This window comes from Camellia sinensis, chromosome 5 (genome assembly GCF_055761805.1).
Source record: "Camellia sinensis isolate YWXY chromosome 5, ASM5576180v1, whole genome shotgun sequence".
Taxonomy (NCBI): Eukaryota; Viridiplantae; Streptophyta; class Magnoliopsida; order Ericales; family Theaceae; genus Camellia; species Camellia sinensis.
The window spans coordinates 156776851-156789876 of record NC_138965.1 but is presented as its reverse complement, the minus strand read 5'-3'; the positions used below and the strand labels follow the sequence as shown (position 1 = coordinate 156789876).

General features: G+C 35.1%; 1 protein-coding gene across 1 annotated transcript in view; it reads right to left on the bottom strand.

The window, feature by feature from the left end:
* LOC114309928 (ENHANCED DISEASE RESISTANCE protein (DUF1336)) overlaps window positions 1-8899 on the bottom strand; it is a 153820-nt gene extending 144921 nt beyond the window's left edge. The window contains exon 1 of the mRNA XM_028255800.2: window positions 8475-8899. Coding sequence (XP_028111601.1) covers window positions 8475-8690 — 216 coding nt within the window. The 5' untranslated portion in view covers window positions 8691-8899. The remainder of the gene's footprint in view (window positions 1-8474) is intronic.
* Window positions 8900-13026: the final 4127 nt, after the last annotated feature.

The window sequence follows — 13026 nt, the reverse complement described above, 5'->3', positions numbered from 1 at the left end:
CAGGGACAAAGACAAACAGAAAGTTAACTAAATACAAGAGACCACTTCTGCTCACCCACTGTCATCTCCTACTTCTAATGAGAGTCCAGGTAACTTTGAATCTCTTGGGTCCACTGATTTGATACTCCTATTGATCTTGATGCTTCCATTGCCAAGAGAAAGGGTGTGAGATCTTGTACACAACATCCTATCACTAATTTTGTGTCATACTCTCGGTTGTCGTCCTCAGTGTTGTGAAAAGCGCGCCTAGGCGCCAGGCGAGGCGAGGTGCACTGTTTGCGCCTGTGCAAGTCCCAGGCGAGGTGACTTGAGGTAGGCTCGCGCCTTAGCCGCGACTTGAGCCAGGCGACAGAGGCACAAGGCGCACGACTAGGAGCGCTTGATTTATTAGCAGCTAGATCTGATCTAACGGCTACGGGGTGTGTGTTCGAATGGCTATTAGCCACAGAGAATAACAACTCATGTACAATATGACCAAATATGACTGAAATGAACCCTAATCTATGTCGTTTTACCTCTCTCACCTCGCCTTTGACTTCGACTTCGACTTCGACTTCGACTTTGGCTGGGCTTGCTCGATTCGACTTCGACTTCGCACAGGTATGCTTCACTTCGCCTCGCCATCTTCTTCTTCTTCTCCTCCTCCTCCTCCTCTTCTGGTCGTCTAGTCTTCGACTGGGCTGTTTTTTTTTTTTTTTTTTTTTGCTTCGACCTCGGATGGTCTTCTGATCTCACTCTCTCTCTCTCCCCTTCTTCTTCTTCTTCTTATGACTTCGATTCGACTTCGTTCGACTCTGTTTTATTTTATTTTTATATATATATATATATATTTAATTATGCCTGAGTCTCTGTTAGGAAATAAATAAATAAATAAATACAAAATAAAAATAAATACAAAAAAAAAATAAATTCTGATACAAAAAATTTATAAATTAATACAATGTTACTGGTCTTTTTTTTTCCTTTATCTGTTAGGGGAAAAAAATAAATTCTGTATTTATCTATATTTATTAAATTATGTATTTATCTGTATTTAATAAATTATGTATTTACTTGTATTTATTAAATTCTATATTTATCTGTATTTAATAAATTCTGTATTTATATGTATTTATTAAATTCTGTATTTATCTATTAGGGGAAAAAAATAAATTTTGTTAGGTGCTACTGGTTTGAGTCTCTGATTCTGTATTTATTTATTAAATTTGTTGTGTAGATTGTAGAAAATGACATCGGAAAGTAATAGAAAAGATTCGGCGTGGCAATATGCCCACTTGGTAGAGGAGAATAATTTAAATAAGTTTGAGTGTAATTTTTGCGGTAAAATATCAAATGGAGGTGTTTATCGGGTGAAACAACACCTCGCGGGAGGTTATAGGAATGTCACTGCTTGCCCGAGTGTCCAGCTCATGTAAGAGAAGAGATTAGAGAGTTCATGTCCAAAACGAAGACACAAAAAGAAGAAATGAACATGTTGCCTGATTTCGATGACATGGACATGGAAGATGAAGATGATGATGTTGTTGAGATCAATGTCAATCAACGCCGTAAGTTGACAAGTAGCAGCCAAGGTTCATCCAAATCCAAATCAAAAATGCCAAAGAGAAAAGGACCTATGGATGTTTACTTCACACCCAATCCTGAATCAGTGGTGAAAAATCAAAGAGAACAAGCAAAAGGGAAGCAAACCAAAATTGATGCAAATGACCCTTACAAAAAAAAAAAAATGAGAGCTCGGGGCAGTGCAAAGATTTGCAAGGTAGATGTATGATGCTGGTATCCCTTTTAATACAGTAAATTATGAGAGTTTTGGATCAATGATTGAAGCCATTGGGCAATATACTCCTGGTATGAAGCCACCAACTTACCATAAAGTGCGGGTTACCCAACTCAAAAAAGAAGTGAAACATACTGAAGATTTGATGAAGAATCATAAAGAGGATTGTGCAAAATACGGGCATTCCATAATGGCTGATGGCTGGACTGATAAGAGAGGAAGGATATTGATTAACTTTTTAGTTAATTGTCCAAGAGGAACCATGTTTGTTGAGTCGATTGATACTTCTAGCTATTCAAAGGAAGGGCAAAAGCTATTTGAATTACTAGACAAGTTTGTGGAGAAAGTTGGAAAAGAGAATGTGGTGCAAGTTATCATTGATAGTGTTACAGCTAATGTGTTGGCGGGTAAGAATATGTCCTTACATCAAAATTGTTTACTTATAGTTTGTTTTGTATTTAAAATTTAAAAACTTGAAAATAATAATTCTTCGTTATTGTTACATTATAGGGAGGTTTTTGAAAGCCAAGTATGAACACTTGTATTGGACACCATGTGCTACTCATTGCTTGGACTTGATGTTAGAAGACATTTTCAAGATACCTAGACTGAAAAAGACATTTGAAAGGGGTATTGCAGTGCATGGCTACATTTACAACCGACCTATGTTGCTAAACATGATGAGGCGCTATACAAATTTGAAGAATTTGATCAAGCCTGCAAAAACTAGATTTGCAACCGCCTTTTTGACTTTGTCTAGGGTGCATCAACAAAAAAACAATTTGAGAAAGCTGGTCACCTCCGAAGACTGAACCTCAAGCAAATGGGCAAAGGAGCCACAAGGTAAAAGAATGGCACAAACTTTGTTGTTGCCTTCATTTTCGAATACTGTTGTATTTACCCTTAAGGTCTTGGGTCCTCTCGTCAAAGTGCTTAGATTGGTTGATACCGAGAAGAAACCTCCCATGGAATACATTTATAAGGCAATGGATAGGGCAAAAGAATACATTGCAAATTCATTTGATCATAAAGAAGAGAAGTATAATGAAATCTTCGAAATAATCGACAAAAGATGGGATGTCCAATTGCATCGGCCTTTATATGCAGCTGCACACTTTCTTAACCCAGAATTCTTTTACCCAAAAGCGTTAGAGGTGCAAAAAGATCATGAAGTGATGAATGGGTTTTTTGAATGCATGCAAAGGTTGGTCCCGGATGTCACTGTTCAAGATTTGATCACTAATGAGATGAGTATTTATATGAAGGCTGAGAGTCTTTTTGGCAAGTCTGTTGCGATTAGGCAAAGAAATACAAGTGCACCAGGTAATATATTATAGACTCATAGAGTTTATTTTTAGTAATACTTTTAGTAAAACTCAATACTTGGTTACAATTATTTCTAACTAGCGATTATCGCAGCTGATTGGTGGGCATCATATGGTTCTAAAACTCCAAACTTGCAAACTTTTGCCATAAAAGTCCTTAGCCTAACATGTAGTTCATCAGGTTGTGAACGAAATTGGAGTGTATTTGAACATGTGAGTATTTAACATTCTAACTAATTTTTTGTTCAATTCAAATATTTTTTATTCTCATTATATAAAATTTAATATCTTTTTAATACTTGCAGTTTCATAGCAAGAAAAGAAATAGATTGGAACAACAACGTCTCAATGATTTAGTATTTGTCAAATATAATAGAACATTGAGATTTAGGTATGACATGCGCAACACTCTTGATCCCATATCTTTGCAAAATATTGATGAAAGCAATCAGGGTTGCTTGGGAGGAAGGATGGAGAATCAGATGAAGATAATGAGCCTGCGTTTGATGATAATGATGGCTTGACATGGGCCACTGTTGCTAGAGCTTCTGGAGTAGAAGAAAGTAGCCATGCAAGTAGAGCAACAAGTTCACGCTCAAAGACACAACCGAGGATATCTAAATCATCAAGATTAACTCCACTTCAATTAATAGATGAAGAGGAAACGGGCTCAGATGACACAGAGGAGGAAGATGTTGAGGGATATAAATCAACTGATGGAGAAAAAGATGATAGTTTGCTTGCCATTGATGTTGAGGATGATGATTGGCTGGCCGACGACTGAAGTTCTAACCTTTTTCTTTTGATATTAATGTTTTGAAGTGTTAAGACATATATTAGTATTTGTTGAATATTTATGTTTTGGATGTTTAGGTGTCGTTTGGTAACACTTACGTTTTCAGTTTTCTGTTTATATTTACAAAAATTTTAAAAACTCAAATAAAAACTTGTTTGGTAAAATTTTTGATTTATAAATCAGTGGTCTCAGTTTATAAATTTGGCCAAAAAATGAAAACACAAAAAATGTGTTTCCGTTTTGAGTTTTCAATTTTTTTTTTTTTTACCACCCAATACTAGCCACCATCCGCCACCATTTTCCACCACCGTCTTCCGCCACCACCACCCACCATCCACCACCACCTACCTGCCACCACCACTCACCACCCACCTGCCACCACCACCCACCACCCGCTACCACCACCCACCTGCCACCCACTCGCCACCACCACCCATCCCTCGCCACCACCATCACCCACTACCCACCTACCATCGACCGGTCACCACCCGCCATTACCATCCGCCGCCGCTACCCGTCACCTACTTGCCACCACCACTTACCATCCACCTGTTACCACCAGCCACCCACCACCACCACCCACCTGCCACCCACCCGCCACCACCACCCACCGCCACCACCATCACCTACTCGCCACCCACCTGCCACCGCCACCACCACCACCCACTCGCTACCATCTACCACCCGCCATCGTCACCCACCCACCCACCCACCCGCCACCCACTTGCCACCACCACCCACCAACCGCCCCCACCACCACCACCACCACCACCCACTCGCTACCACCCACCACCCGCCATCGTCACCCACCCACCCACCACCATCACCACCCACCACCCACCTGCCACCACTCACCACCACCCGCCATCCGCCACCCACCTACCACCACCACCCACCACCTACCACCACCACCACCCACTCGCTACCACCCGCTACCGTCACCCACCCACCTACCCACCACCGCCACCACCACCACCACCCGCCATCCGCCACCCACCTGCCACCACCACCCACCACCCGCCACCACCACCCGCCACCACCACCCACCGTCACCCACCCACCCACCCACCACCACCACCACCACCACCACCCGCCACCACCAGCTAGCCACCACCCACCACCGCCAGCTACCCACCACCCACCGGCACCACTTTCCACCACCATCTTCCGCAGCCACTTGCCACCACTTGCCATTTCTCACTCTTTTTTATATTTTTAAATTTTTTTAAACATTTTGTTAATTACCAAACGCGTTTGCAGTTCATGTTTTTCTAAAAATAAACAAAAAATAAACAAAAATCAGTTTATAAAATTTTTGTAAATATAAACTGAAAACGTAAACGTTATCAAACACACCCAAGTGTTTATGTTTTTGTTTTTGTTTTTGTTTTTATTTTATTGAATTATTTTATCTTTGAAAATTGTAATGTTATGTAATATGCACTTTCATGGCTTTGAGAATTATTTTATATTTTGTCTTGAATCTTGATTACTTTTTATTTTTAAAAAAGGTGTCTTAGTACTATGATTGATTAGTCTATGTTAATTTTTTTATTTTTTACTAAGACTGTGCGCCTTACTTCAATAAAGCCCGCGCATCGCCTTGCGCCTTGTGCCTAGGCCCCGAGAGACCTTCAGCGCCTTATGCGCCTTGAGCCATTAAAAACACTGGTCGTCCTCATATAGAGCTTTTGTGTCAAATATTTCCTCTGTTAACATTCCTAACCATTTTCAGGATGTTCTTGCTACCTATAAGTGGAAACTTACCATGATTGAAGAAATGAAAGCACTTAGGAAGAATGACACTTGGGAATTAACTGAGTTACCCAAGGGCAAACGACCTGTGGGATGCAAATGGGTGTATACGGTGGAACACAAAGCAGATGGTTCTGTTCAGCGTTACAAGACTAGACTTGTAGCCAAAAGGTTCACTCAAACATATGGCGTTGACTATCAAAAAACTTTTGCACCCGTGGCTAAGATGAATTCAGTCAGAATACTTCTCTCTCTAGCAGCTAATCTAGTCGGCCACTTCATCAGTTTGATGTAAAGATTCTCCATGGTGACCTAGAAGAAGAGGTATTTATGGACATTCCTCCTAGTTTTGGGGATCATCAGACAGAGGGTAAAGTATGCTGACAGAGGGTAAAGTATGCCGGCTTCGGAAGTTATTATATGGTCTCAAACAATCTCTAAGGGTTTGGTTTGAGAGATTCACTTAGGCTATACTTAAATATGGCTTCAAACAGAGTCAAGTAGATCACACCTTCTTTGTGAAACATTTCTCATGTGGTAAGACTACAGCACTCATTGTTTATGTGGATGACATAGTTCTTACAGGCGATGATAGTGAGGAAATACCTCTGTTGAAGAAATATTTAGCAAGCGAGTTTGAAATCAAAGACGTGGGAAGCTTAAAGTACTTTCTGGAAATTAAAGTTGCTCGCCCTAAGGATGGGATATTTATCTCACAGAGGAAGTATGTGTTTGACCTATTGAAGGAGACTGGGATGCTTGGCTGCAAGGCCTGTGACACTCCACTGAAACCCAATCAGAAACTGGGGGATGATGAACGAGAAGCAGCTGTTAATAGAGGGAGCTATCAACGATTAGTGAGTAAACTCATATACCTATCTCACTCTCGTTCCGATATTGTTGTTGCTGTCAGTGTGGTTAGCCAATTTATGCATGCTCCTCATCAGATTCACTTCGAGGCTGTCATGCGCATTTTGAGGTACTTGAAGTCTGCTCCTAGTAAGGGTCTTTATTTTTCAAAGCACGATAATCTTTGTGTGGAAGCCTATACAGATGCTGACTGGGCTGGATCAGTGACTAATAAAAGATCGACTTCACGGTATTGCACCTTTGTTGAAGGCAATCTAGTTACTTGGAGGAGTAAGAAACAAAATGTGATTGCAAGGTCTAGTGCAGAAGTTAAGTTTAGAGCTATGGCACAAGGGTTGTGTAAGCTCTTATGGATCAAGTTATTGTTAAGTGATCTAGGTATTCATTAGACAAACTCCATGCAGTTATACTGTGATAATAAAGCCGTTATCAACATCGCTCACAATTCGGTTCAACGTGACAGGACAAAGCATGTTGAGATTGATTGCCACTTCATTAAGAAGAAACTCATTAGTGGCACAATATGTACTCCATTTGTGCAGTCTAGTGAACAACTTGCTGATATCACCAAAGAAGTTAGGAGTAAGCCATTTCATAATATCTTAGGCAAACTGAGCATAAAAGATATCTTCGCACCAGCTTGAGAGGAAGTGTTAGCATTATTTGAGTTGTTATTAAATTGTAATTATTCTATGCTTTAGGGCTCCCTTGTAATTATTAATCTTCGTTAATATAAAAAGGGGATGATATCATAATCATACCCTAATCTTGTATTCTCTAAATTTATCAAAACATAGGGATTTATTTTGTAATTTCTCCTAAATGTTAATAAGCATATTGAAATACCAAAGACGTGGGTCCCTTTCTTCCTTTTAATTATTATTATTGTTGTTGTTGTTGTTGTTACTTTTTTTGAGACTTGAATCCATTCTAACTTCTTGAGTTAAAAAAAGAGAGGAACAAATAGTGCTTCACAAATAGGGGGAAAAATTTTAAAGTAAATTATAGTGGCTTAAAATAAGCACAATATAAATCGAAGCAGAGCAAATAAGCAAAAGTTGACATTGGAAGGTGTTGTAGTAGGGTTAATAGTGTTGGTGAGTTTTTGGGTTGGCCAACTGTAAATGAGTTGTCCTAAGTGATTAGCTGTGTCTATAGCTTATAAATAAGTGGTTAGGTCCTTAGGTATTCAATTTATGATATTTTGAAATTGTAAATTTTGTGAGCTTAGTACTCTCTGTCCCTAATTTGGGCATTTTCTCTCTCTAGTGAAATCCATCCCTAGATTGATTTCATCATAGGGCTTTCCGGCCACATCCCCACTGGGTGGTTCCCATTCACCATTGTTGGTTTTGCAAGTTACGTTGGCTAGCTAAAAGCTTGCAAACAACGGTTCTGGTCATTACATCATCAAAGTACAGAAATCACTCCCATACAACAACAATCACATAAAAATAAAAATAATACTACATGCACTAATTGGTATATCAATTAGTATACTAACTGATAATTAGTGCACTAACTGATGATGTAACATAATTTTAAAGGTTTTAAGTATTTGCAATTTGTATAATGGGTGGATCACTAATAATGTCCTAATATATGTTGGTAGACTAAATGATATATCAATTGATACAGGTAGCACCACCGTGAAAATAAATGCCACCAACTATGCATTCAATTAAAAAATCCAAGTTTATTACTTCAAATTTAACATTAAAAAAAAAAATTAATGCACCGTAGACAGAGAAACAGAAACAGAGATTTAATTCCCACCCATCAAATAATCCATAATCGTAGTGGTCTTTACTTAATGCATTCCTTTATTACATACATTCATCAATTTCGTTACCTTCCCCAAATTTTCTCAGCATTTTAACACAATTCATAGACATATACACACACAAATATATGCAAGAACACGAATGTAGAGAGAGATGGGGGGGCTTACAATGCCAGGATTCTCGTGAGGATCGCGTTTGTACATCTCAACATACTTGCCGCGAATGCAGAGAAATCGAAGGTGAGAATACTCGCGGCCGATCGAATTGACACCCAAGTGATAAACACAACCGAAGTACTCGAACCTCCCTCTCTCCTCCGCCCCTGTCTCCGGCAATCCTCCACCATGCGCCGACCCTTGTTCTTCGGCCTTCTTCGATGCCATTTCTCTCCCTCTCACACACACACACACTCGCTCTCTAAAAATGTGAATGGCGGATCCGGAGAGATCGCAAAGGATTGAAAAGATGAGTATGTTGTGATCATGTTTTTGGGTAACGAATTTTGAGGGGTTTTCTTTTCTTTTTTTGGTGAAAGCTTACGATGCGTTGGGCCAACCCTGAATCAGAGTTAGTTAACGTGGAAGCTTGAAAGGTGTCCTATCCTACGGCTAGTACTTTGAAGAACTAGGGTTAATCACATTTAGGGCCCTGCTTTTTTATCAAAATTTTATTTTAATGCCTGCATTTTTAATTGTGATAGATAATTCTTTATATTTTTAATTATGAAACAAATTCTTTCTAGTCCATTATATGGATTGTATTTTGTTGTTCGAGCCCATAGGATCCGTCACGGTATTATTTCGATAATACTAATCGTTCAATATGTGAGAGGCTTTTTTCAAATTAAACCTCTATACTAATTTATTTTTCAAACTAAGTTTATTTTTGTAGAATTTCTCAAATTAAGCTGAAGTATTTTTACAAAATACACTTTTAATATTTTTGTAATCCACGCAGATAAAATAAACAAAATCATAAAAAGATATTTAGAAAATACACTTTTAATTAAGGTCGCGTGATTATAAAATGTGGTTTTAAAAAACGTGTTTTTAATAAAAAAATAATAAAAATAATTTTACACTTGCCTCTATAGTACAAGGATTGGAAGTTACTGCGTGGAATGGTTAGGGCAGTGATGTGCACCAAGGATCCTCTAGAGTAAAATTTTCCTAAAGTTTCCTAGAGTGCTACATTGTGTGGTTGAGATTTATTGACAAGTCACATCAGAAAAATTGATGTGACTTGCCAGTAAATCTCAACCACACAATGTAACACTCTAGAGAACTTTAGGAAAAAATCACTCTAGAGGATCCTTGCTCAGTGATGTGATGTGCCACTTGCCATTTCGACGGGAATTTTGAGAATACTCAAAATTTCATTTTCCTTAAAAACCAAATTTCATTTCCTTTTTTTAATTTGGTGATTCAAAAAATCAATCACATTGTTTGATTTTGAGCCCATTTTTTAGAAAATTAAAAAATAAAATTTAGACAACAATTTTAATATTTGAAAAAATATATATTTTTTAGATGCACATTTAAAAAGTATAATATTGATGAAAAAAATCTTTACAAAAGTCATTAAATATAAAAAAAAAAAAATCATATTCTTGTATATATTTATTGAATTTTTAAAATATTTTTCACTAATATTTTTTTTTTTAAGTGCATTTAAGTTATGTGCATTTAGAAAATAAAAAAATTACTTAAAATATTAAAAAAAAATCACTAAAACTAAAAAAAATACAAAAAAAAAATTTAAAAATCAATCAAAACCAAACAAGATAAATATCTAAGGATTTGTTTATTCTTTATTTTTAAAAATTTGACAATATCATAATTTTGAACAATTATACTAATAATAATTTTAAAGACATATCAACCAAAAAAAAAACTAAATACAACAATGTGAATGAAACAATCTTATTGATAACGAGGGTCGCTCTAAATGTAAGTCGGTGCTTCTTTCACGGACTTACATTTACAAATCCCATCATTTAATAAGATTGTTTCACTCACTCTAGATTTAAAAAATCAATCAATCAATCAATATCTACATTTAAAAAATCTAGAGTGACACTTACAAATTTTATTCGTAAATCTTAGATTAATGCTTGAGAGCACTAAAAATGGAGCACTAGGGGGAGCACTAATGAGCTGGCTCCTCCCTTGATGTGATGGTTGTCTTTGTTATTTTTTATTTTTTTTTTCCAGCTCATTAGAGCTATTAGTGGTGTGTTTTTTAGTGGTCTCAATCACTCTGGTAAATCTTATTGGTTTTGATTGATTTTTTTAAAATTGATTTTTTCATTTTTCGTACTTTTTTTTTTGTTTTAGTGATTTTTTTAATATTTTAAGTAATTTTTTTATTTTCTAAATGGACATAACTTAAATGCACTTAAAAAATAAAAATATTAGTGAAAAATATTTTAAAAATTCAATAAATATATACAAGAATACGAAAATATATTTTTTTTTTTGTATTTAATGAATTTTGTAAAGTTTTTTTTCATCAATATTATACTTTTTAAGTGTGCATCTAAAAAAAATTCAAATATTAAAATTATTGACTAATTTTTTTTTTTAATTTTTTAAAAAATGGGCTCAATTTTCTGAAACCAAACAATGTGATTGATTTTTTTGAATCATCAAATTAAAAAAGGGAAATAAAATTTGATTTTTAAGGAAAATGAAATTTTGAGTATAAGAATAATGTTTGGGATTCCCTTTTGGAGAGACACCTACCATCCCTACAATGATGTGGATTAATAATATATTTATATTTTTTTATTTTTTATTTTTTACTTGGACTAATCATAAATAAGTGAAGGTTGTGAAGGTGATGGCAAGTGGCACATCACATCACATCACACTGCCTTAACCATTCCACGCAGTAACTTCCAACCCTTGCAAGTGTAAAATTTTTTTTTTTATTTTTTATTATTGAAAACCCGTTTTCAAAACACGTTTTCTAAAATCGCATTTTATAATCACGCGACCTTAATTAAAAACGCGTTTTCTAAATACGTTTTTATAATTTCGTTTATTTTATCTGCCTGAACCACAAAAATGCTGAAAAGCATATTTTGTAAACACGCTTCAATTAAGTTTGGGAAATTTCGCAAAAGTAGGCTTAGTTTGGGAAATAAATTAGTATAGGGGCTTAATTTGGGAAAAGTCCCAATATGTAAAGCTCATCAGGTATTTATTTTTTGTAAAAAATTACGTTAATCGAATATTGATAGTTACTTGATAAAATCAGATTCCTGTCACAGAAATATTGGTTGATCAAGAAGCTATCGACATCCGATTAACGAGATTTTTTCCAAAGATAAAATATTCGGTGAGTTCTACATATTAAACAGTTCAGATCATCGAAAATAAGATCCGTGATGGCCCAAGGACCTAACGTCATGCTCCATTCTGATCTCAAGCTATAGACAAGCTTGGCCCTTTAATTAAATTGTATGTTATTCTTTTATCTATTTACCGTTAATGAAGAGTCAATGGAAATTAAAAATGTAAAGATCAAAGTGAGATTTATTAGACAACAAAGTGATATTATAATTTAGGGTAAAGTACACTTAGTATCCCTGTATTTTTACTAAAATCTCATTTTAATTCATTCACTTTCAATTGTAACAATTAACACTTTACACTTTTGATTAAGTTTCAATCTTATTATTTCATCCATGTACCGTTAACAAAGTTGACGAAATATGACATTTGAAGCATATGTGACATTCCAAAAACAAAACAAAAAATAAAACATTTAAGAAGTTACACATTATTCCCTTCAAAACTGTAACTTGGTATTCTTTTACTCTCTTCAACAAAAAAATAATTACCTTATTTGGTTTTACTTTTTAGGATTCACGTTTCAAAAAATTGAATTTTTTTATTTTTACGTATTTTTTTATTTTCACTGAATTTTTTTAATAGTTTAAGCAATTTTTAAAATTTTTAGATAACCTAACATAAATACATTTAAAAAGTATAATATTTGTGAAAAAAATCTTAAAAAAATTCACTAAATACAAAAAATATAAAAAAAATAATAATACGAGAATTTATTACATTTTCGTATTCTTGTATATTTCTTGATTTTTTAAAATATTTTTTTACAAATATTTTGCTTTTAGATATAACTAATTAAGGTGCTTCTAAAAAAGTTTTAAAAAAATGCTTAAAATTTTAAAAATATTCACTAAAAATAAAAAAATATGAAAAATAAAAGATTTAATTTTCAAAAAATTAAAACTAAATACAGTGATTATGTTTTTCTTTTTTAATGTATTAAAATTCAAATATAATATAACATTGCTAAAAGAAAGAAAGAAATTATATTTATAACCTCACATATATATTATTCTATTTTTGACCAAATAATAAATGGTTTGGATAATGGTATGATTCATTGCATCAATTATTCTTAACAGAAATTTTTTATAAAATTTTCATACATAATAATTTGGTTTAATGAGAACCTTTATTCTTAAAACAAAATATCCAAGAGATAGCTTATATTTATAATAATATCATTGTTACATTATTTTTGTGATATTTTTGTTATATATAGGTGTCGTTTGGCAAGGCAAATCGGGACTATTTTAGCCACTAACGGACAAAAAAGGCTAAATTAGCCAAATGGAGACAAAAGCCCACGCACGTGCTTGGCAACAACCCATGCTAGGGTAAATTTACCAAACTACCCCGACTC